Source organism: Melospiza georgiana, chromosome 8, assembly GCF_028018845.1.
Source record: "Melospiza georgiana isolate bMelGeo1 chromosome 8, bMelGeo1.pri, whole genome shotgun sequence".
NCBI classification, from domain to species: Eukaryota; Metazoa; Chordata; class Aves; order Passeriformes; family Passerellidae; genus Melospiza; species Melospiza georgiana.
In genome coordinates, this window is record NC_080437.1 from 19,500,621 (window position 1) to 19,521,680 (window position 21,060).

At 39.8% G+C, this 21,060-nt stretch overlaps 2 protein-coding genes across 8 annotated transcripts in view; one reads left to right on the top strand and one right to left on the bottom strand.

Moving 5' to 3' along the window:
• Positions 1 to 7,518, top strand: part of MAPK8 (mitogen-activated protein kinase 8) — a 115,697-nt gene extending 108,179 nt beyond the window's left edge. For 4 of the 6 annotated variants that reach the window (XM_058029203.1, XM_058029198.1, XM_058029201.1 and 1 more), the window contains 6 exons: positions 961 to 1,032; positions 3,276 to 3,458; positions 4,250 to 4,374; positions 5,322 to 5,385; positions 6,097 to 6,174; positions 6,581 to 7,518. In XM_058029203.1, coding sequence (XP_057885186.1) covers positions 961 to 1,032; positions 3,276 to 3,458; positions 4,250 to 4,374; positions 5,322 to 5,385; positions 6,097 to 6,174; positions 6,581 to 6,726 — 668 coding nt within the window. In that variant the 3' untranslated portion in view covers positions 6,727 to 7,518. Of the gene's footprint in view, positions 1 to 960; positions 1,033 to 1,374; positions 1,447 to 3,275; positions 3,459 to 4,249; positions 4,375 to 5,321; positions 5,386 to 6,096; positions 6,175 to 6,575 lie in introns of all 6 variants that reach the window. The other 2 variants (XM_058029199.1, XM_058029204.1) reach the window with 2 other exon arrangements.
• A 5,812-nt stretch (positions 7,519 to 13,330) lies between these two features.
• ARHGAP22 (Rho GTPase activating protein 22) overlaps positions 13,331 to 21,060 on the bottom strand; it is a 117,102-nt gene continuing 109,372 nt past the window's right edge. For both annotated transcript variants that reach the window (XM_058029195.1, XM_058029196.1), the window contains exons 9-11: positions 19,251 to 20,154; positions 14,743 to 15,834; positions 13,331 to 14,595 (exon numbers count right to left, since the gene is read on the bottom strand). In XM_058029195.1, the coding sequence (XP_057885178.1) occupies positions 15,606 to 15,834; positions 19,251 to 20,154 (1,133 nt within the window). In that variant the 3' untranslated portion in view covers positions 13,331 to 14,595; positions 14,743 to 15,605. The remainder of the gene's footprint in view (positions 14,596 to 14,742; positions 15,835 to 19,250; positions 20,155 to 21,060) is intronic.

The window sequence follows — 21,060 nt, forward strand, 5'->3', positions numbered from 1 at the left end:
TCTTACTATAAGATTGTTGTCACTTAAATCCCCATCTTATCTGCTTAATTGAAAATCCAGTGTCATATTTGACATAAAAGTCCTTATAATAATAAAATTTCATTGTTATGACTTCAAGGAAGCTTTTGCATATGGAATTAACAATACTTCTGAAAGTAACTGCAAAAGAAATTGGCTTACCTGTACAAAGTAAACTTGTGCATCTTTGTCTTCTGAGTGATTTATTTTAAGGTAATGTAGAAAATGCGTATTTCATTTTTTAAAAATTGCTTTTAAGTTTTCCTTTTGTATAAAATGTTATTTCATTGTACCTGGAGACAATTTAAAACAAATGATTTGAACTGAAAATCTAGGAGCATACTAACATTGTCATTAACTGATCCTCTAAAATTCTAAGTGATCTTTTACTGATTCTGTTTGCTTTTTATTTAAAGCGAGAGAGAGATGCATGGTAATCTGACTTCGAGGAAATACTTGATGTCCAATTGTAATTCCTATGTAATTCTCTTAAAAAGCATGAACTGTTTCAATAGGCAATATTTTTACAAGTCAGTTTACTTAGTTACTTTTAGAATTATTCCTACAAATACAGTGGAATTACTTTCAAGGAATCAATCTGTCTTTGGTGCTTGAATCTGTTCCCTTGGCAGAGGTACCTTTGAAGCCTCCAGCCGTGGAGAAGACCTTTACTCTGCCTGATTCGTGTCTCTCTCTCTCTGCTCAAGCTCTTGCTCTAGCACTATATTAAACAAAAGGATGTTTTTCTGCCTTATATTTGAGACAGTTAAAAGCTAATCCTTACACATGGTGTATGTTAAACTGTTTTCATTGGTTAATACAAAGACTTGCTCTTCTTCCTGTGCTGTCTCTGCAGTTTATAGGATGCAGTCATGTTATGCTTCTTTTAATTTTAAATGACCGTTTGCTTTGCTTTTCCTTCTTTTTGTGCTACAAACATAGTGGATTTATGGTCTGTGGGGTGCATTATGGGCGAAATGGTTTGCCACAAAATCCTCTTTCCAGGAAGGGACTGTATCCTTGTGCTGCTGCAGCAGGTTGAATTAGTTAGGAAGTCATTAACCTTCTTATTGATGTTGTGTCATGAAGATGCATATTGTGCAATTTTTTTTTTATTAAATGAACATGGATTTTTCTTGTGATACACTTAAAAAAAAAATCATTTATATTCAGGCTGCACCTAGCAGTAGGACATAGTCTCTGCTGGTCCGGTAGTTAGCATACATTCACCTTCACTCATTTTCATTGCACATGCTTTTTATAGTCACTTCATGTGTATGTCTGTGTCTAGATATTTTTATTTATTTTATTTTAATAACTATCTTTTATGTTAATATCATTGCATTTTGTTTTCAGTTGACATTTGGTCAGTTGGGTGCATCATGGGAGAAATGATCAAAGGTGGTGTTTTATTTCCTGGTACAGATCGTATCCTTACCCTTGGCCTGAGATGTAGTTGTAAAAGGTCAAAAGATACTTCAGTGATACAATTCCAGATTAAGGTGGTTCTAATTTTTAAAATACTGGTTTTAAACTGCCTTTTCAAATACCAGTTTGCAAGTTCATTATATACCACTTGGGAAAACAGCTTTATTTTTTCTTTTCATTTTTTCCCCTCTTCTTTTCTTTTTCCAGTGTAATATAGTCCCTCTTCATTACTTTTGAATGTTGTCACAATTAGGACAGACTTCTTTTTGTTTAGAGGGTGTTTTCTTGGTTCATATGCATTGGTTTTACTTTGGAAATCATTTTTATGTAATAATTTACTAATCTTGTTTAGTGCCTGAGCATGTTAGTAGTTACTATTCTTTGCATTTATAGAGAATGTTCACCAAAATTCCTAACCATCTTCATTAGTTACACTCTGGAGATTTATTTTCTGTGTGCAGAAATGATCCTGCAAGAGCTTTCAGAAATATCTGGTATTTCTGTCTTTCTATTCCGTGAATGGTTTAGTGGTGTCTATATGGGTTGTCCTGTGAACAGTATTTCAAGCAGAGTCTGCTCCAAACAAACAGAACTAAAACTTCTAGATCCTTGCTAAAATTAGTGAAAATAATTGGACTTTGAGATCCTATTTGTTTTATTATTACTTACAGAGTGCTTTTTTTAGATGCCATCAGAAATGTTTCCTGCTTTTGGTACAGGTTACTGTTTAAAATTTGATGTAGTACCATTTAGGGGTGAAAATGGGGTGGAGATTTTTGAGCCATGGTAAGGAAATCCAGAGTATCCTTACTTTCACACAGCTCTGTCATTGCATGAGCTGAACCATGCTTTGCTTTATTCATCTAGTTTGCTGGCATGGCTTTTTAATTTAGACTTGGTGCCATACAATGTAAATAGTTGCTTTTGTCAAAGCTCAGCAGAGCTTGAGAATCCTTATATAGAGATCTGTTGATTTTTAAGAATATAAGAGAGGGTGTGCTTCAACCCACTGTTGATTTGGGTAGCCTGGTATCCAGTCTTTGATGGCAGCCAAAGAGAAAATGTTGGGGAGAATATGAATTAGTGTATATAAAATTTTATCTGAGCTTTCCCCCAGTATTTAACCATCTGCAACTAGGAATTCCTGAACCAATTTTTACTTTTTTTGTTTCAGTAAAATGTATTACATACTTCTGCCCTGAAGTGGTCAGTCTTCCCTTCAGAGTGTGTCAACTTCTCAGTTAAGATGTTTCTTATGCATCCTTGAAACTCTTTAACTTCATTCAAGTCCCTGACAATACTGTCACTGACCTGTGTGGGCCAGGCCTTGGTCCTTTGTGTGCCCACTGGTGCTGGGTGTTGCACATCCTTGGTGAGAGGTTGCCCAGGACTGGGCTGAGGTACCAAGATGAGAAAGAAGGACAAAGCACCCACTTGGGGTCATTCTCAGGAGTGCCTTGGTGATGTGTAGTAGCTTGACTGCTTCCAATGTATGTTCAGATCAGGGAGTGAGTTCTCCAGGACCCAGACAAGGACTTAAGTTAAATTTGTTGTATTTAAATATTTTGTGAGTCTTCTAATATTCTGTTTCTCAGAATTATATCCTTTTCTAGCCAATAACGATTTTGAGTGAAATACATGTTGCCTTGACTACACTGTCATAGTCTTGCTTTGTTCACCATGTAAGAAAGTAGTCCTAAGTCATGATGATGAACTTGATACTTTATTATAATTTCCTCTGTTTTCTCTGTTGGTTATTTCATGTGGTTTTAACATAACTTTGTAGCTGAAAACCAGACACAGTGTTTTTCTTAGCTGCATAACCTTAGATATTGATCAATGGAATAAAGTTATAGAGCAGCTAGGAACGCCATGCCCCGAATTTATGAAGAAATTACAGCCTACAGTCCGAACTTATGTGGAGAACAGACCTAAATATGCTGGATATAGTTTTGAAAAACTCTTTCCAGATGTCCTTTTCCCAGCTGACTCCGAACACAATAAACTTAAAGGTAAGGTCTGTCTTCTGTGTGTTGTATGTTTTAAAAGTTTTTTAAAACTTTGATATATTGAACAGAAATGTATCTTGGTTTTGTTCAATATAGAATCATCCTGCTTAGGTTCTACATATTTGTATCATGGGAGTGGATGAATGTGCTGACATGTGTTTGCCTCCATTTTCATATCTTTATGAGACAGCTCCTATTCTTGGAGCTGTCTTTATAAAGACATGTAAATATCTATATTCTTCTCCATGGCAGATGCCAAAGCAGTTTAGAGAAGAATGGGGGGAGGTTGGAATAGAAGTTGTGTAGGCAGAGCAGATCTTTGTTCTCTAGGGATGAGGATAAAGAATTTATGCTCATAATATATAGATACCCTATAGTTACTTCAGAGACTTTCTGGTTCTAAAGGCCACCTACTCAGTGGAATCTCTCACCGTGTTCTCTGTGACTAAAAGCATGTGACAAAGGGGCAGTAGGTGCTTGCCTGCTGCTATTTGAGACAAGGCTGCACTGCCACCTGAGCTGTTTCACATAAGGCTGTCACAACAAGGGACACTGTATGCTGAAAATGGATAATGAAACATTTGACCCCTTTCCCACCTGGGTCATTCTATTCAGTTTTTTGGGTTTTTTTTGCCATCAAATGGACCACTCTCCTAAACCTCATATTATGTGAGGGTTGCATAGATATTTAATTAGGACTTGATTACTCTGACCCTTCTCTTTAAAAGTTTGAAACACTGTGTTATGTGTTCTGTATATGGGAGTAATCTAAACAGAAAATTTTATTTTTGCAGCAAGTCAAGCAAGAGATTTGTTATCAAAAATGCTGGTTATAGATGCTTCTAAAAGAATCTCTGTGGATGAAGCCCTGCAGCACCCGTATATCAATGTTTGGTATGATCCATCAGAAGCAGAAGCTGTAAGTCCTTGGTTTAGTTCTCTGCTTGGCAGTCTGCTGTATGAGGCCATCTTGCTGTGATGCTTGGAACAACTGCTTGATAAAAGATTGTTGCACATTTCATTAGAAGCTTAACTGAGCCATAATTGTTTTTATTGACATTGATAAATGTGCTTATTAGAAATAGCATCGGGAATGGGTTGAGGTACCTGTCTCTGTGCTTGTGTATCTCTGTGTTGGTGTATAAGTGCCTATCATCTCCTGAACATGTAGTCATGCATCTGAAATCTTTTCTATAGGGTTCTAATGTATTGAGCTTCAGTTGTTTCAGTGTGATTTGATTGCCCTTGATGGGTTCTGAGGTATTTATTCTTGGGGAAGCTAAATTCTTTCATCAGTTGTACAAATTGATACTATTCTTCAACTAGAAATAAGTGTTTCAGCAAAATCTGAATACAAGATCTTGAGCTTTTAGTTATTAAAACTAATGAACAAAGGGATTAATGTAAATTTTTTCCTTGAGAAATAAGTTGAAGGATAATTTCAGTTTATGAGAAAAGTTATTTTTAAAAAAGAAAAGTTCAGTGATGGCCACTAAGAATAGAAAAAACTACTTGATTTAGACAGAGCAATTATAGTTCTGGTGCTCTGTAATGGCTTGATAGAGAATTTAGTAATTGACAGTAGCTAAAAAAAGCTGCCTGTGATGGCGACTACTGTACTTAGGAGCTCTTCTACCAGACTGTTTCTCTGTTACAGTAATGTAAGCAAATTTGTTAATCAGAAGAACTTTAAAGACTGTGGTAGCATCTAAAAAACAGGATAAGTCCAAGTATGAGCAGATATATAATAATGTAAATATTATTTTTAAATGAGGTTCATGTTCTGAATGGTTACTTTCATTTTTAATTTATACTGGTTCTATATCCCTTTTGATTGCTCTATGATGAGTTAGTTTTGTTTTTCAGCCTCCACCAAAAATACCAGATAAGCAGTTAGATGAGAGGGAGCACACGATAGAAGAGTGGAAAGGTAAGAAAGGCATTTGAAGTATAATAAGCCTTTTGGGAGTATGCTGGGCCCCAGTGATTATTGTTATTGAAGTTCTTCTGAGCAACCTAATAGTATTTACTTCATCTGCTTGGATGTTAGGGGAACAGACCAGTGCTTCACAGACTCTCAATTGTTGGGACACAAACAATTCAAGCAAAGGAGATGAACCTTTGAAGTGAACTAAAGACCTGCTCATCTCAGTCACCTTTTGCAGTCCATAGGACAGCATTTATAGGGAGGGTAACTCTTCTGGACAAGCTGCTACAGTTGACAAAAATGCAGGAGCTTGAGCTGTGTATGTTATGCTGACCTAGAAGGACAAGTCTTCAAGTGGTCCTGGCTCTTCCTTCAAAGACTGCTGATCGAGTTTCCCTTACCAAAGAAATCATTGATAAAAACTGAGTGGGCCTTAGGACTCAGCTTAGCTTCAGGTCTCAAAGCAACCTGAATAAAAGAGCCCTAGAGTAATGCCAGTGTTCTCAAGCGTCCCAGGCCACTGCAGATCCAACAGAAAAGAATGTACTTTTTTATATCACTTGCCAGTTGTTGTGTAGCCTATAATCTGTTATTCAAAACTAATTCTTAACAGTAAGAGACCTGTGAAATTTAGTGGACATTTTAATAGGAGATGTATTACTGATCTAGTCTTTGGGTTGCAAATTCATTTTTTTTCCTTCTTTGCATTTTCAGAGTTGATATACAAGGAAGTCATGGACCTGGAGGAAAGAACCAAGAACGGGGTTATACGTGGCCAGCCAGCCCCTTTAGGTTGGTTACAATAAAAGCACAGCACAAGGCTCCACTGTGTTTTAGGTCAGGAGGGAGTAAAGCTGATCAAAGAACCCTAACTCAAGAATAGGGTTCTTGAATTGAGACATTGTATTTTTGAGTGGAATATTCAGGGCTGACATCATTTTACTGATCTGTTCAATCCCCATATCGTTGTCCCTGCATAATTGATATTTCATTTATTTCAGTTCCTGACACACCATCTATTAAGCCCCACGTTAAAGACTTGTGGATTTTATTTATTTTGATGGCAGATGCAGACACATCTCTTCAAACTTGCCAAAACAGAAAAGTAACAGCCATTAGGAATAGGCAGACTAATGCAAGTACTGAACTGTGCAACTGTATCTGCAACTGATTTGCTGTTTTGTTTCTCATAGCACAGGTGCAGCAATGATCAATGGCTCTCAACACCCATCTTCATCGTCATCTGTCAACGATGTGTCTTCAATGTCAACAGATCCAACATTGGCCTCTGATACAGACAGCAGTCTAGAAACCTCAGCTGGACCTCTGGGTTGCTGTAGATGACTACTTGGTCTTTTGGGGGTGGGAGGGGGGTCCTTTTAGTCATTAATAGGGCACTTTTAAAATTTGGTGGTATTTTTGAGTGTTTTTTCAAAAATAATCATGGAATTCATCATAAAGTGCTGTAATTTCGAACTGTAAGTTGTGTTATAAGCAGCCACTTTTTTGCTGTAATTAACTGTAAAATATTAAACCTGGTAATTTTTATTGTGGTTTTAAAATCTGCATATTTGCTTTACTATTATGCTGCTGATCTTTTTTTACTGAATTTGTAAGATTTGTTTTATCAAAGCACATATTAATGTTGTGGTCATTACCATATGATGAATTATTTAAGATTTTATAGGTTTTCAATTTTTTAATTAGAATTTATTCCAGATGTTTTGTTCATGATATCCTTCAGAGTTTTATGCTTGGTCATACATCTGTGTCCCAGGTGGAGGGGGAGAGAATTCAGTGCAGCCAGCTGTAGTTTCAGGCATACTACTGTGGTGCTGGATAGTGAACAAAATCCTCTTTTATTTTGGCCACTTGCCTATAGTACTTCAGCAAAAGCAACAATTAGTGAGGTTTTTTTAGAGAAACAGAAAAAGCCTTTGCAGAGTAACATTATCTGAATGAGTTTATGAACTTAAGAAAGCAAAGCATATCTTCAAAGCTGCAGAAATATCCAGCCTAGCAGAGTAATGTGATGTTTTCTGCAGAGTTGTGGCATGCCAAATCTTGTGATCACCATAAAACATGAGGATACTTCATGAATAATACATTGCAATGCCAATAAACTGTTTACTTCTAGCTCGTAGCCTGTTTTTGTACACACAGAATGAAGTGTATCCAGGATGTTTAGACTGACAAGAGGGAATATCAATATGCTGTAGCTGTACTGTCATGTGAGATGTGGTTCTTGGGAGTTCTGGTTCTTACTAGTTTTGTCTACTAAGGCAAGTTCTTTTTGAGTGTTTTTTGGGTCAAAGAGGGAATGACATGAATGCAATAGGGGCAAAACTTCAGCTACTCTTTCTCCACCAAAAGTAACTGATTGCTAAAAACCATGAAGTGGTAGGAGAACCTCAGGATTTCTGTAGCTAATGCATTAATTGAGCAATATATGCCATCCAAAGGGGGGAGAAGTAGTGCTGTATAAATTAATATTTATCTCTTTCATTTCACTATGAGATCAGTGTAGCAGAAATCTTAGCAGTGGTTCATTTTAAGTCATAAATATCCAGTAGTTTTCATTAACGAAGCTCCAAGTTTCAATACACTTTTTAAACAAAAGATATATCGAGATATATTGAACAGTTAATAAATAGTCATGTAAGATGGTGCTGCTCCTCACAGAAGTATTTTAACTGTTTACATTTTATATTTACAGAATGATTTATGTATAACTGACTTAAGTTTATGTATGAGTTAAACAATCATTCAGAATTTATTTCTTTGGAAAATGCAGATTTTTAGTGAAGCTAGGCTGTATAATTGATTGCCTTGTGTAGATGCATATTTTGTGTAGTGAATTAGAATGTGAAGAGGAATTCAAATTGGTAAAGCTCACAAAAATGGGCATAAAAAATACAGAAGTCTTTCCAGGCACTGAGCATAAGCAAATAATGTAACTGCCTGCAGAGGTCATCCAGGAGTGACTAGTGGTCTTCAGTGTGGTTCCTTCTGCTTGTTGGGTTAAATAAGCGTCTTTTTGAAGTTTGAACTGAAAGAGGAAAATTTGTTTTTGCAGTAAGTATTAGAAAAACAGAAGTGATAGTAATATCAATGTCCAACATGTCTTTTTGAAAAACATGCAGGGTTGCAAGGAATGGTAATGTCTCAAAGATAACTAAATCGATAAACTGCACAGTTGTTTTCCTGGCCTGGCTAGACTGCTGGTAAGTGCTGTGTGCATGTAATTTTGCTTTCCTCGTTTATATCTAATATTTTAATACTGCCTTCCTAAGCCACATTTGTTAAGGCAATTATTTTTGCAAGATCCTGCCAAATTGTATATTACCTCAGAACAGGCAGGACAAGTTTGGATTCATCTAGCATTGGAATGTAGAATATGTTGAACAGAGACCAATGGAACAGTCTATTTTGTAATTTTTTTATCAAAGTTTAAGCTGTGAATTAAGCCAAAATTTTTGGTCAAACAAAAGTACTCCATTGTTTTATAGGGTCAAAGTGATAGTGTGGTCTGCACAGTGTAATGAAGTTAAGACTGACAGTAACTTCTGATGCCTCTCAGTGCTGTTAAAAATAAATTAGTAAATCTAGTTCCTATTTAAATTTATTTTAGACCCCACTGGATTGCAGTGATGATTGAAATATTTTGAAACTTAAAAATATTTTTTGCTATTGCTTTCCAGTTTCTGAAATATATAGTAACTGAACTGAGCTGATAAGTGCTAAGGAGAACTGAGCTTTTCTTCTTTCAAGGCAAAGTTAGTGAATGTGTAGAACTGCCGACTGGAGCCTGTTGCAATGTGTGTGCAAGCTGTGCTTAAAGGTATTGCTTCAGTAGGGTCAGAGCTTTGCCTGTGGCTACAGTTCACTTTTGGCACCATCGTCACAGGAGTGTTGCTTTTTCTTTTTTTCAGTTGCTTGCATTTTAGGCAAATTAAAGTGATGGCAAATTTCAAAGACAAAATCATATTCAGTAATCAAATTATCACAACAGCATCCTAGTCTTAACTTCCCTTTTTATTTGTTGAAATATAATTTTTTTTCAGATAGATGTACACTGCCACAGATAGCAAACAAATGGGTAACTGGAATTCAGCTGTCTTTGTCTATTGTTGGATTATATGCTATACAATACACTGTATAATTTTAAAATATTGGTAAGTTTTATTTTAGATTTTGATTTGGAATCTTCTCAAGACAACAGGCTTCACTAAAGTGCATGCAACTTTCTAAGGCCATTCCAATCCACTGGGAGTTGATATGGATTGAAGTACCATGAGCTGTCTGCTCCCTTACCTCAGGTGAGGTTCAAAGTTGGGCAGTAGTAGCGAGATTGATGTCTGCCTTTTCTGGGCAAAGCTGTGCCATGCACCAAGGGTAAAGCAGCTCTCTCCTCCTGTAGAAGTAGGTTGTTCTAGGGCTTGAAATAGAGATGGGTGGGGGGGAATTAGTACCCTTAGAGAGTACTGGGATGCTGTGCTGGGAAGCCCTTTGTTGGTGCAAGTCAGTGGCTCAGAGCTGATGTGTTGGTGTGTGTGAGCAGCTGTGCTGCCCACGCACAACTCCCTGGTGGAACATGCTCATCCCTGGGTCAGTGCTCAGCTGGGCAGATGTGGCACTTTGCCCTGGCCAAGCTTGGGCTTTTAGCTTTGAAGAATGTTTACCATGTGAGATGCAGCAGCATCTTTCCAGGCAGGAATTCCAGGTGGACACAGCATCAGCACCAGTGGTGTGGTGGGAGTGTCCTGTGTCCCCAGCACCAGCGTGCCAGTAGGGCCCTGCTGCCCAGGGCCAGGGCTCTGTAGGGGATGGATGGATGGATGGATGGATGGATGGATGGATGGATGGATGGATGGATGGATGGAGCAATCATCTCAGCAGTGCATGAAGGAAAACATCAAAAACATCCTACAGGAGGATGGTCCTACACAGCTAATAATCTGAAGAGTATGACAGTAAATGTTTCTTGATAAAGATCATGGGCAAAAGTGAAGAAGGTTCAGCTTATATTTTGTCTTACTTTTTCAAGTTGCTAAAGGGAGTGAATTACAGTTTGTAGCTATATTGTTATTTGCTTTTGACAGCAGCTTGTCCATACTGTTACATTTCATTTTTCTGTCAGTGGTTTGGAGCAGTTGAAGGAGAGCCTGTCTGTATTTTTCAGCAGAATTAGAAAGAGGTTTTCATTGAAGCATGTGATAAGACTGTACTGCCTACCCAAATTTTCAATTAATTTAATATATTCTTAGTTAAGGGCACTGGATAATAGTATTTTAAATGGTCTCTCACTCCCTTCTCTTTGTATGTCTGTGTTACAGATCACATTGTGTTTCTATTTCTGCAGTTCAAAATTTAAGCTAGGTTTTCTTGATCTACCTCACACAAACTTTCTACGTTTCTTAAGTAAGCAAAGCTAACCCTTGCTATTGGAACTACACTGAATGTGAATAGAAAATACACCTCCTTTAGAAAAACAAACCTATTGGCCAATGTTGAGACAATATCAGTATGTTTCTTATCTATTTCACGTAGGATGTTCATGTGTAATGTATATATAGCCTGTGTACAGTAATGTACATCTAGATTATTGTGTTAGCTGTAAATTGGTGATTTTATTACTGTAGTCTGGTTTTGTAGGGTAAAAATAGCTTACTAGTAATGTCAGCTCATCCTTTACATTTTACAAAAGGAATAATTCTTGGTAAGCTTTGCATACAGATGAATTACTTTTGTAGGCCCAATATCTAGTCTATTTTTGAGAGTTCTTTAACTTTTATTACTAAAGTTGAGAAAAAAAATCCCACCCCAATTATTGTGATCATTCCTTCTGCCCTTCTTGAAGTATATTCTTAATTTTATTATGTCCCAAGAAATATGAAGGGGAAGATACACCATTAAAAATACTGGGGAAAACTAATTTTTTTTTTCTTCCCCACATTTGATACCTTTTTCTGCTTTTCCTTTATTCCCTCCAAATAAGCTGTTGGTGGGCATTACTGAGAACATTGTGGGGTTTTTTTAACTCATTCATGCCATAGGTCATTACATGTGCACCACTGGAATGTATACATTGTTATCTAGTATGTCAGTTGGTTATAATGATATTTTAAATAAAAAAGAAAAAAAAAGTTTGACCACCATGCATTTAATGTTTCTTCATTGCCAGCCTGCAATGGATTTTATATGGATTGCATACTAGGGCTGCACTTGTAATCTTATTAGTGAGAGTCCTTCCTGAGCATTCATCTGTTTTATAATGGTACTATCCTGGCTTGTGTGTGAGCTCACTTGTGGGCAAAGGGACATGTTTTTTCCATTTCTTCATTCCCATGGACTTTGGATGTGCCACCGACTGTTAACAGCGTTCATGGTCTTTGTGACCAGTGGGAATCCATTCTTGCTCCCTTGCTGCCAGCTGCAGCCACCTTAATTCCTGGAAATATAGCTGAGAGCTGTGCTGCTGAAAGAGGTAAGCCTTGGGCTGCCTGTTGTAAGGGAGAATCTCTCGACACTGCATCTTGCAGAAGCCTGAAGGATCTGACTTCTGGAGAGCTGACTTGGATGCCTGGAGCACCCACTGCACTGGCACTTCTCCCACAGGTAAGTCCCAACAAAAGTCACTTCCAGCAGGGTTTCAGTGCTTCCTTAACAACTGCAGCTGCCCTTGAGCTGTGCTGGTGGTGCCTTTGTGCCCAATTTCAAGGGAGAGGGACTGTGACCACAGTGCAGGCAGCTTTGTTTATCTGAGTCACCAATTTGTGGGATGTTCTTCTAGGAATGTGGTAGGGAACTCAGAAATGTTCTTCTTTATTTGCATAAATCAGCATAAAGTGCAGCCAGTTTCCCATGTTAATGTTATTACAGAGCAAGGCCAGAGAGAGTCATTGCTCTGCCCAGGATTTATCTGGTGCCTCAGGACTGAAACACTCCTGAATGCTGCTGCCTTCAGTGGAACTCTCATGTGAATGTAGATGAGTCATTAAGCTATTAATTCACGTTCTTTTTTGTGTTAGAAAGGCCACTACTACCGAAGTTTTCTTTGTTATTCTGAAGTGTTGCTGTTTTGCTTTTTTTTAAAGCATATGTTGGAGTTCTTTACACTGAAAAGTTTTTACCGTTTTGTTTTTTGCCTGCATAATACTGGAAGGGATATTCCAGGCTGGGAGGATGGCACAGGTGAAGCTGTGGTAAAAGTTTATCTATTCCAAGAACCTTCTGTCGTGTTTAATTAACAATAACCAGACAAACACTTGCTAAGAAAGCTGACATTTAAATCAAGGACTGCAACAAGTGAAATGTCTGCAAAATAAGGAGTAGTCTCCAGTGCTTGCTGTGGAGAAATGCATTGGTGGAGAAGAGTATGGAAACAGGAAAGGTAGGAAAAGGTTTATCATCTTCCTCACATAAAGGCATAGTGTTCTTCAAAGCTGTGTACAAGTGGATCTCATTTCTTGCATAATTGCCCATATCAGGAATTTAGCATTTTGGTCCTGTTGCTGCACTTGAGGTTAACATCCCACTGTAGTGCGTTTTAGTGTGAACTGGATTGTTTGCAGCTTCTTGCCAGGTTTATTTACTGCAGTGGCTCATCTTCAGAAGCAGCTAAAATTTATTCCTCATGAACAGGAGCCATAGATGTTGATGGAGCACAACAGCCAGTCTGGAACTGGTTTGTTTCACTCCTCATTTTGAGTGCATAGAGTTTCTTTGTATATTAAAAGGACTTAATTTTATTTTGGATACCACATTGTGCAGTGTTACAGATCTCATGATCCTATCCTGGATCTGCAGGTTTGGGATAGGTGGGTTTTTTAGCAGTTACCTAAGGATAAATACTTAAGAACTGAGCCCTGCTGACTGGGAGACTAAACACCAGACGAGCAGGGGCCAGGACTGCTGGTTAACTCTCTTGAGTTTGGAGTTTGGAGCAGTCTGCATTGGATACTTACAGGTGATAATGCAATATAACTAGCGTAAGGGAGCTGTGGGCTGTCAGTGAAAGCCTTCTATGATTTGGGTAGAAATAAAAAAGGACAATAAAATACCCTGCTTGCTACTAGTACTGAATGGGATTGAATGCTGCTTTCTGGTTTTCTACTTACAACCATTAGACCACCCTCCAATATTAAGGTTTATTTTTGTGATGACTGACCTTGTACCTCCAGCTCCCTGCCACACTGCTTGCTTTTCCAGCTCAGTCACTGTTACTGCTTCTCTCTCACATTATGCATCTGATTATGCTGCTGTTTTAAATGGCCATCTTATTCCTTAAATGATAACTTGAGACCATTGGTAATGAATTCAAGGCAGAGGTGGGAAAAAAAATTGGGGATGATGCCGATGCCTGCAGGTGGCAGGCAGCTGCTCCTGAACGTGCAGGTACCTGCCTCATGCTGGGGCAGTAAGGAATGCAGGGCAGCTGGAGAGCCTGGGAAGTAGGAAAAAGGTTTTGAAATAACTGAGTGCACCAATCCACATGATTTACTGTGTCACCTTGCTTGACATTTCTTATCCAGGAAAGATTAGGTTTAAATTCTGCTTTTTGCTCACTTTAAATGGTTTACAATTTTTTACATTTCTGTAATAAGGAGAGGTTTTACAGTGCAATAGAAACAAGTTAATACCTAGATGTTCAAAATATTGAAATACCTGGATATCTGTGAGATGCTGAGGAGAAAGTGTATCTTTCAGTATTTACTATGTCCTGGTATGTAAAAACCCATTCTAAGGTTATTTCCAGACAGTGAATCAAAGTCTTCTCTAGTAAGAAATGAGATTCAGGGCACTTTTCCAAAATACTTAAAGCAATCTTCTTTGTTACAGTCCATACTTTCCCTTTAGCCAGTTCATGTTGTTGTGGCACTTTTTGTTAAAATTCTTTCTCCTTAGAGACTCCCAAGCTACCTCAGGATGTCAAAGATGGAGTGCCAAGACAAAGTGAACGATGCTGGGCTTGCAGGTGAAATTCAAGCTGAATCTGGTGAAACAATTTTCTGTGTGCAGGCTCTGCATGACACAGGGTGTTACAAATGCTATGCAGAACTTCTTGAAATCACGTGGAAGGGAAGTCAGCCCAGCAGCAAATTACCAGAACTCACAGCTTCATTCTAATGATTTTTCCTTAGCAGAAGTAAGGAAGTTGGGATGATGGGTTGTGTGCAGTATTCTTCCTGTCCCCTCATATCCCTGTAAGAACTAACAACAAAAATATCAGCTGGTGTAAGGAGAAATGTTGCAAGGGAGGAAAGTGTACATTGTGCAGGAAAGTTTAAGGATAGATCCCCACCCTCCTCCCTTTACCACCCTGACAACCCCCACCCCAATTGCACTGATTTCTCTTACCATAAGTTTTGCTATTAAAGTTTGGATGTGTTTTGATGATAAAGATCTTCCATCTTCTGCCTTAATACATATATCATCTCATAAGATTTTTTTTTCTTGCAGCTAATACTGCTCTATTTTTGGCTCAGAAAACCTTCAGATACCTAAGGCAAAATGTGCATATTTAAAGTTCCAAAGAGTTTGTGTAGCCAATGTCATTATTAATCACAGTTTAATTTAAAGCTGCATTTTTGTGAAACACTAAAAACATTAAGTGGGTAAGGGACAATTTTAGTGAATTGTCAAGATTTTGGTATCTTCAGCATGTTTGCAGACCTTGTTTTCGCAATATCTTCATAAAATAATATCACTCTAGGAATGAGAAATTTGAACAAACTTTATGGAGGGAGTAGGGCGAAAGCCACCTCATTAAATCCATCTGGCAAATGTCCTGGCCGTGGTGACAGGCTAGAACTGCCACCTTCCCAAGCACAAGTGTGAGGATCCCTCAGCTCCAGGTTCAGCTTGTCTGTTGGTTCTGGCCATCCACCCACTCTGCAGGACCTTCCACTCTCCTTGAGCCAACAAAAGGATGGTGCAGCTGAGTCCTAAGATGGCATCAGGACACTCTGGAGAAGAGTATCTTATTGTTCTGTGGATACAGAGGGGACCCACTATTTCTTGGCAATCTGACACTAAATTTTCAAGCTTTGTGGTCAGCAGTCTTTCCCAGCTGGCCCAAATACTATAGCACATGTAGAGACAACAGGGCAAGTGTCACTGAGAGCACAATCACGATAGAATTACTCATGATACATGAGTATACCAGAACAAAATATGCATTTTCACTCATTTTGTCAGGAATAGGATTTTCTATATTTGTTCTACTTGGGGACTTTAGCACTTTGACTCCCAACAGTTAAACATCCCAATGTTGAAAAAAATTCTTCCATTTCCTTCTGCAGGAGGTAATTTCTCTTCTCAGCATCTTCACGAGCGCGTTCGGAATTCCTCAGCTTTATCTCCAGCATTGTGTATTTCTTTCGTTCTTGGTCCAGTTCTTCTTCTAATCTAACCACTTGGTTCCTCAGATCTGCACTTGTTTCTTCAATTCTTAAAACCAACAGAGAAGAAAAAAAAAAAAGGCTTTTTAAAGTGGCTGGATAAATAATGCTGATGACTATAAAAAACTAAGAGGAACAACTTAAATTTAACATATTCCAAGAGGAAGTTTTAAAGGAGAGAATAAATGCTATTTCATTACTGTTCAATTTAGGGCAGAGCTTCCTTTATTTGCATCTTGAGGAAAATGCTCAAATGTTAGAAAACAATGCCTACTTTCCAGCGCCAGACTGCCTGCCTGAGGAGATGGATTGATTAACTCCTTAACTCCTCACTTAGGCAGAGTTCAAGTATATAATCCCAAAATAATCTTTATCCATATAGGGATACTGTGTTTCCCTATATGGATATCCCATATAGAGAAACATCCTTAGGGATCAGATAGGAATGAGGTCACAGTCCTTCCTCACCAACCATTTGATGGTATTCTCTGTGAAGTTTATCATTGATAAGGGGCAATGCATCACCTTAAACTTCTCCTTTCTGTTTCCTTACATACAGCTAAAGATGGTAGTTTGATTGTCACAGTTTTCACAATGAATCAAAGTCACAGGTGCGCTGACCTGCACCAAGTCCAGCAAAAAGCAGCCCCTGTGGATGAAGGAAGCCCTTTATGTCCAGACAGTGTCAGGTGGAATATGACACTCCTGAAGCTGGGATGCTGCCCCACACACACATAACAGCTCTGAGTTGACAATTACATTTTCTACCACTGAGTTTAGGGGTCAACTACAGCAGCCTGAACTGCTAACTCAGGACTGAATTATTCAGCATTGCTACATTCATAACCGTCCTCTCCCAATGCTTACACTTTCTTAAGAGGGCCAGGTGGTAAACATGAATTACTGAAACTCAACAGAGAATGTCTGGTAATTATATTAGCCTTGAGGGAGAAATGCTCGGGAACAGAGTGGTTACAGGAAGGCAATAAAACTTGCCTCCCTCTGACTAAGAGAGAGAAAATGGGCAGTTGATGAGAAATAACAGCTTTTCCATCAGCAAGTGTTCCTTACCTCTGCCCCAGGCAGGTACTCACTCTGCTTTCCCTTCACTTATGTACGTGCCAAGAGAAAAGCTCATATTCTTTCATTAAAACATGTCCTGCTAGATACACACAGTTCTGCAAACCACACAGGCACATTTACAATTTCAGGGGACTAAATGATCTTCAATAAAATAAAGCTGGTGAGGCAGCCTAAATCTTTTGTGCTAAGCAGCCTCCCTTCTTTGTTAGTTAGCTCCTGTCTTTCCACAGTAGCAGACTTCCATGCAAATTGAAAAGGAACATACTTTTGCACCTATAAATTGCTGCAGATGTAGTAAAAACATTGCAAAATTTTTCAGAGCTGAAAAACTTGGCTTGAAATTCTTAGACTTGACAGCACAGTCCTTCAGGCTGTAGGCCCAAACAGCTGGAGTCATCCTGTTTATTACAAAAAGGAGTGATTGTACCTTGCCTGGTTTTATGAAACTCTTTAGTTCATTAGGCATTTTTCTCTCAGCTACTTTGCCCTGTCAGACCTGGACAATTTAGAGTCCTCCCCTGGAGCCACAGTGCTTTCTGTCCTGTCCAGCTGCAGGGAAAGGCAGGTGTTGGAGCTGAAGCAGCTCAACAGCTGAAATGGAGAACAGGTCTTCCTAGATGCTCCTGCAGCAGCTTAAGGGATCATTGGAACAGTTTTACTGATAAAAGGTGGGAAACCATCTCTTCCCTCAGGCAGCAGGCAAGAATGTGCAGCTACACATTTCCAGGTTCTGCAGCCTGGTATTTCTGTTTATTAACCTGTATCCCTGCAACAAGGCTTGCCAGGGCAGCTCTGCACAATTAAATGTAAGGCACATAACCCTCACCTCCTCCCATTCTGTATCAGTAGGGCATCAAAAAAAGCAAACCATGTAAGTCATGAACTTCCACCCTCATTCACAGGCCTTTCCCAACATCCCATGCTAGCAGCTGCTGGTGTTTCATGAGCTCTTTCTTACACTTTGAATACAAGGTGGGGCTTTTCTCCCACTTGGGGATGTTAGGTGGGAACTGGAACTGCTGCACAGCCTGATTCTCCTTCCAGCTCCACACACCAAGGCAGCACAGTGCAAGAGCCAGAAACGCAGAGGGGGCTGGCAAGCCACCACCAGAGGAAATCATAAAATAAAGCAGGAAGATAGCAGGAGGAATACCTACCTTAACAACTGGCCCATGGGAAGAGATCACGGTTCAGATACATTTTTGAGAAACTACCTTAACAAGAAAAAAGTGCCAAAAACCGCAGCCTAAAGCTGTGCTACGCAATCCCAACAGTCTTACGTGCTTTTGGTACCATGTCTGGGAGACTGGCAGCATTTTCATACCTCAGGTTCCAATCTGAGTTTTAATAATTGAAGGAGTATAACAGTAACACAACACAAAAACAAAAAAACCCCAAACCCTGAGAACTCAACTCTTGGTAAGAAATGGGACTACAGCCCTTCTTCAGTGCAGAGTACTGGTGCTGCAGAGCAGCATGTATTACAATTTTTGCACATGGCTGTATATTAAAATACATCTAATCCCTTTAAGCACCAATATTTCATGTGCATATTTCCCCTGAATGCTTTCCTAAAAGTCTTTCTATTATCACATACACTCATAAAACCTAACATATCACACAAATTAATGACTCCTTTGTTATTAATACTTCCTACTTCCTAGCCCCAGCTGTACACACAACTCTCCTGAAAGCTGAAATGAATTTTTCTGAGCTCAGATGGAAAGTACAGCATCAGCTGGCAAATGACACAATTTCTGCTGCTCTTCCAAGCTAAGCTGCCCCATCAGCCAAGGACCACTCTTCTCCATCAGATACCAAAAGTGAGGTTTGTAGAAGTTCAACACAAAAGGGCTGCTCAAAACATTACAGCTGAGATGCAGTCCCAATACCACCACTCCAAAAAAACCTGTGGAAAATAATCAAGAGCAGTTTCCTCAAGAATGCTGGAGCTGGGAAAAGAATAGGAAGCCCTCAGTTTCAGACTGGTCTGGTGCAAGTATCAGCACCTGCACAGATTATCCTTGTTGAGGCCTGACCATCCTGGGTCCCAATTCCTCCCTACAAGATGTTTGCTTTGCTATTTCTCTGACACTAAGAGTAGACTTTGGCATTACCTGTGCAGCTCTCATTTACAGTGAACACAACAGAATATGAAGCATTGGATTTCCCTGTGTCCCCTTTGTTTTCTTTTTGATGCTCTCTCAAATCAGAGAAAGAAATGTTGGATTCAGAGTAGCAAGGAAAAAGCAGAAGCAAATCTGCTGTCACCCAACCCCAAACTTCAGGGCTGAGAACCTGGTACCCTTGGCAGCCTACACCCATGTTCAGACGGGAGAATGTTGACAGATGACTTCCTTGTGCCCCTGCAGAAGACATTACCTTTTGATACTAGTCTCATACTCAGTCCTCTGTTTGCTCAGCTCTGTCTTTAGCTCCACCACCAAGCTCTGTAAGGCCCTGGAGCATTGGACAGAGTCTCGGGAAGCTGCAGCCGGGTCACTCTGTTCACTGCTGCTGCTGCTGCAGGCTTCAAACCTGTCCATGCTGTTCTCCAGATCTGCAGTCTTGCCCTCGCTCTGGGACAGTGAGCCCTGAGTTACCCACTCGGTTTTTAGGGAGCTCAAAGCAGAAGAGTCAGTGGCCCGGCAGGCTGGGCAGCTGCTCACCGAGTCCATCACGGAGATCTCACAGGATGATGTGGACCAGGTGGTGCTGGCCATGCTGTGGGTGCTGAGGGACAGGCTGGATGAGGGGACATTGTCATAAGTGGAGAGTCTCTGGGAGGAACACGAGTCTTTCACTCGCTCCCCAGAGGCTGTCCGGCGATGGCCTCGGAGGGAGTACAGGCCATTCATCAACCAGTTCCCACTGGAGGAGAGGTTGGGGATGTCTAAGGAAGAACTGCCCAGCTTTGGGCTCACAGACCGTGCTCCCTGCTGGCGGAAGGAGTATTTCCATGGAGGCAGCGTCTGCACTCTTTTACTGGGGCTCGTGGCAGGCTGGGTCGATTTGCCACTCTGCTCTGGAGGAGTGATTTTCACTGTAGGTCCTGGAGTGGCCTCCAGAGCCACAGCATTGCCAGAAGGCAAATCAGTGGGGCTGGCAGCGCTGTTCTGTGACCTGCTGTCCTCCCCGTCCTCCTCGGAGATCCACTCGACAGTGCTGCGCTGGCGCATTGGTTTGATCTCCAGCTGGCTCCCTGGCACATCCGCCTGAGGAACAGCAAAGATCCGCCCCTGCTCACTGATCAGCACTGTCATCAGGTGCTGAACCAGAGAGGTGCCTGTGGATGGAAAGCAAAGGCAAGCAAGTGAGGAGACATGAAAGACCTCTGCGACTCACCCCAGCCTGTTGGCATGACTAGGCTGGACCCAGTTTCTTGGTCTGAACAGGCCCAGAACTATTCTTATTGAAAAACTACAAATTTCAGCTCAGGCATTCTGCTGTACTCAGTGTCTAGAGAAACTTGCAGGAAGTATAACATCTACATTATATATGCACTTGCAGAGGATGTACAGCAAGTGCTGAAAGTGCTCTCTGTTGTTTAAACCCAGAGAAATGTGCTGCCACTGTCTTCCAGGAGTGGAGCAGACCATTATGAACATAATAGAGAACACCACTTACCAAACCTAATATAAATCACTTCCTACAAAAGAGGAAAACCTTTAGAAGGGTGAGTAAGCAATTCTATTTTTAAGTATTGCCTGAAAGAGAATAACATACTCAGGGTTCAAGGCAAGAGCTTGATGAGTTTTTGATCTATAGCAAGATGTACTTATCTTACCTACCACTTCTATTTCATGTCTGTGAATGCAGGAAGAGAACTAAATGTTTTGAAGATAAGGGCATTCCTAACTATTTAGCTGTCAAACTTCAGGTATTTCTATTTGAAATGCATGGGTTAAATTTGAAGAGAGACACAATTAGAGTGCTTTTTGTTAAGATCTCATTATCAGTTTGTTTAGGCAACTCAGGCTACTCTGAAGCTAAAAAAAAAAAAAAAGAAGTCTTTCCACTTCTCTGTTACTTTTATCTAACCAACCTCAACTAAATTCTCAACTCAAATAAAAACATTGCCAATCCTGCTATCATTATTAAGTCTAAAAATCCAGCCTACATATCCCAATAGTTTTACAGTTCAGACCTGTGGCAATACAGAATTCTGGGTCAGATCACTGTAGTGTTTTTA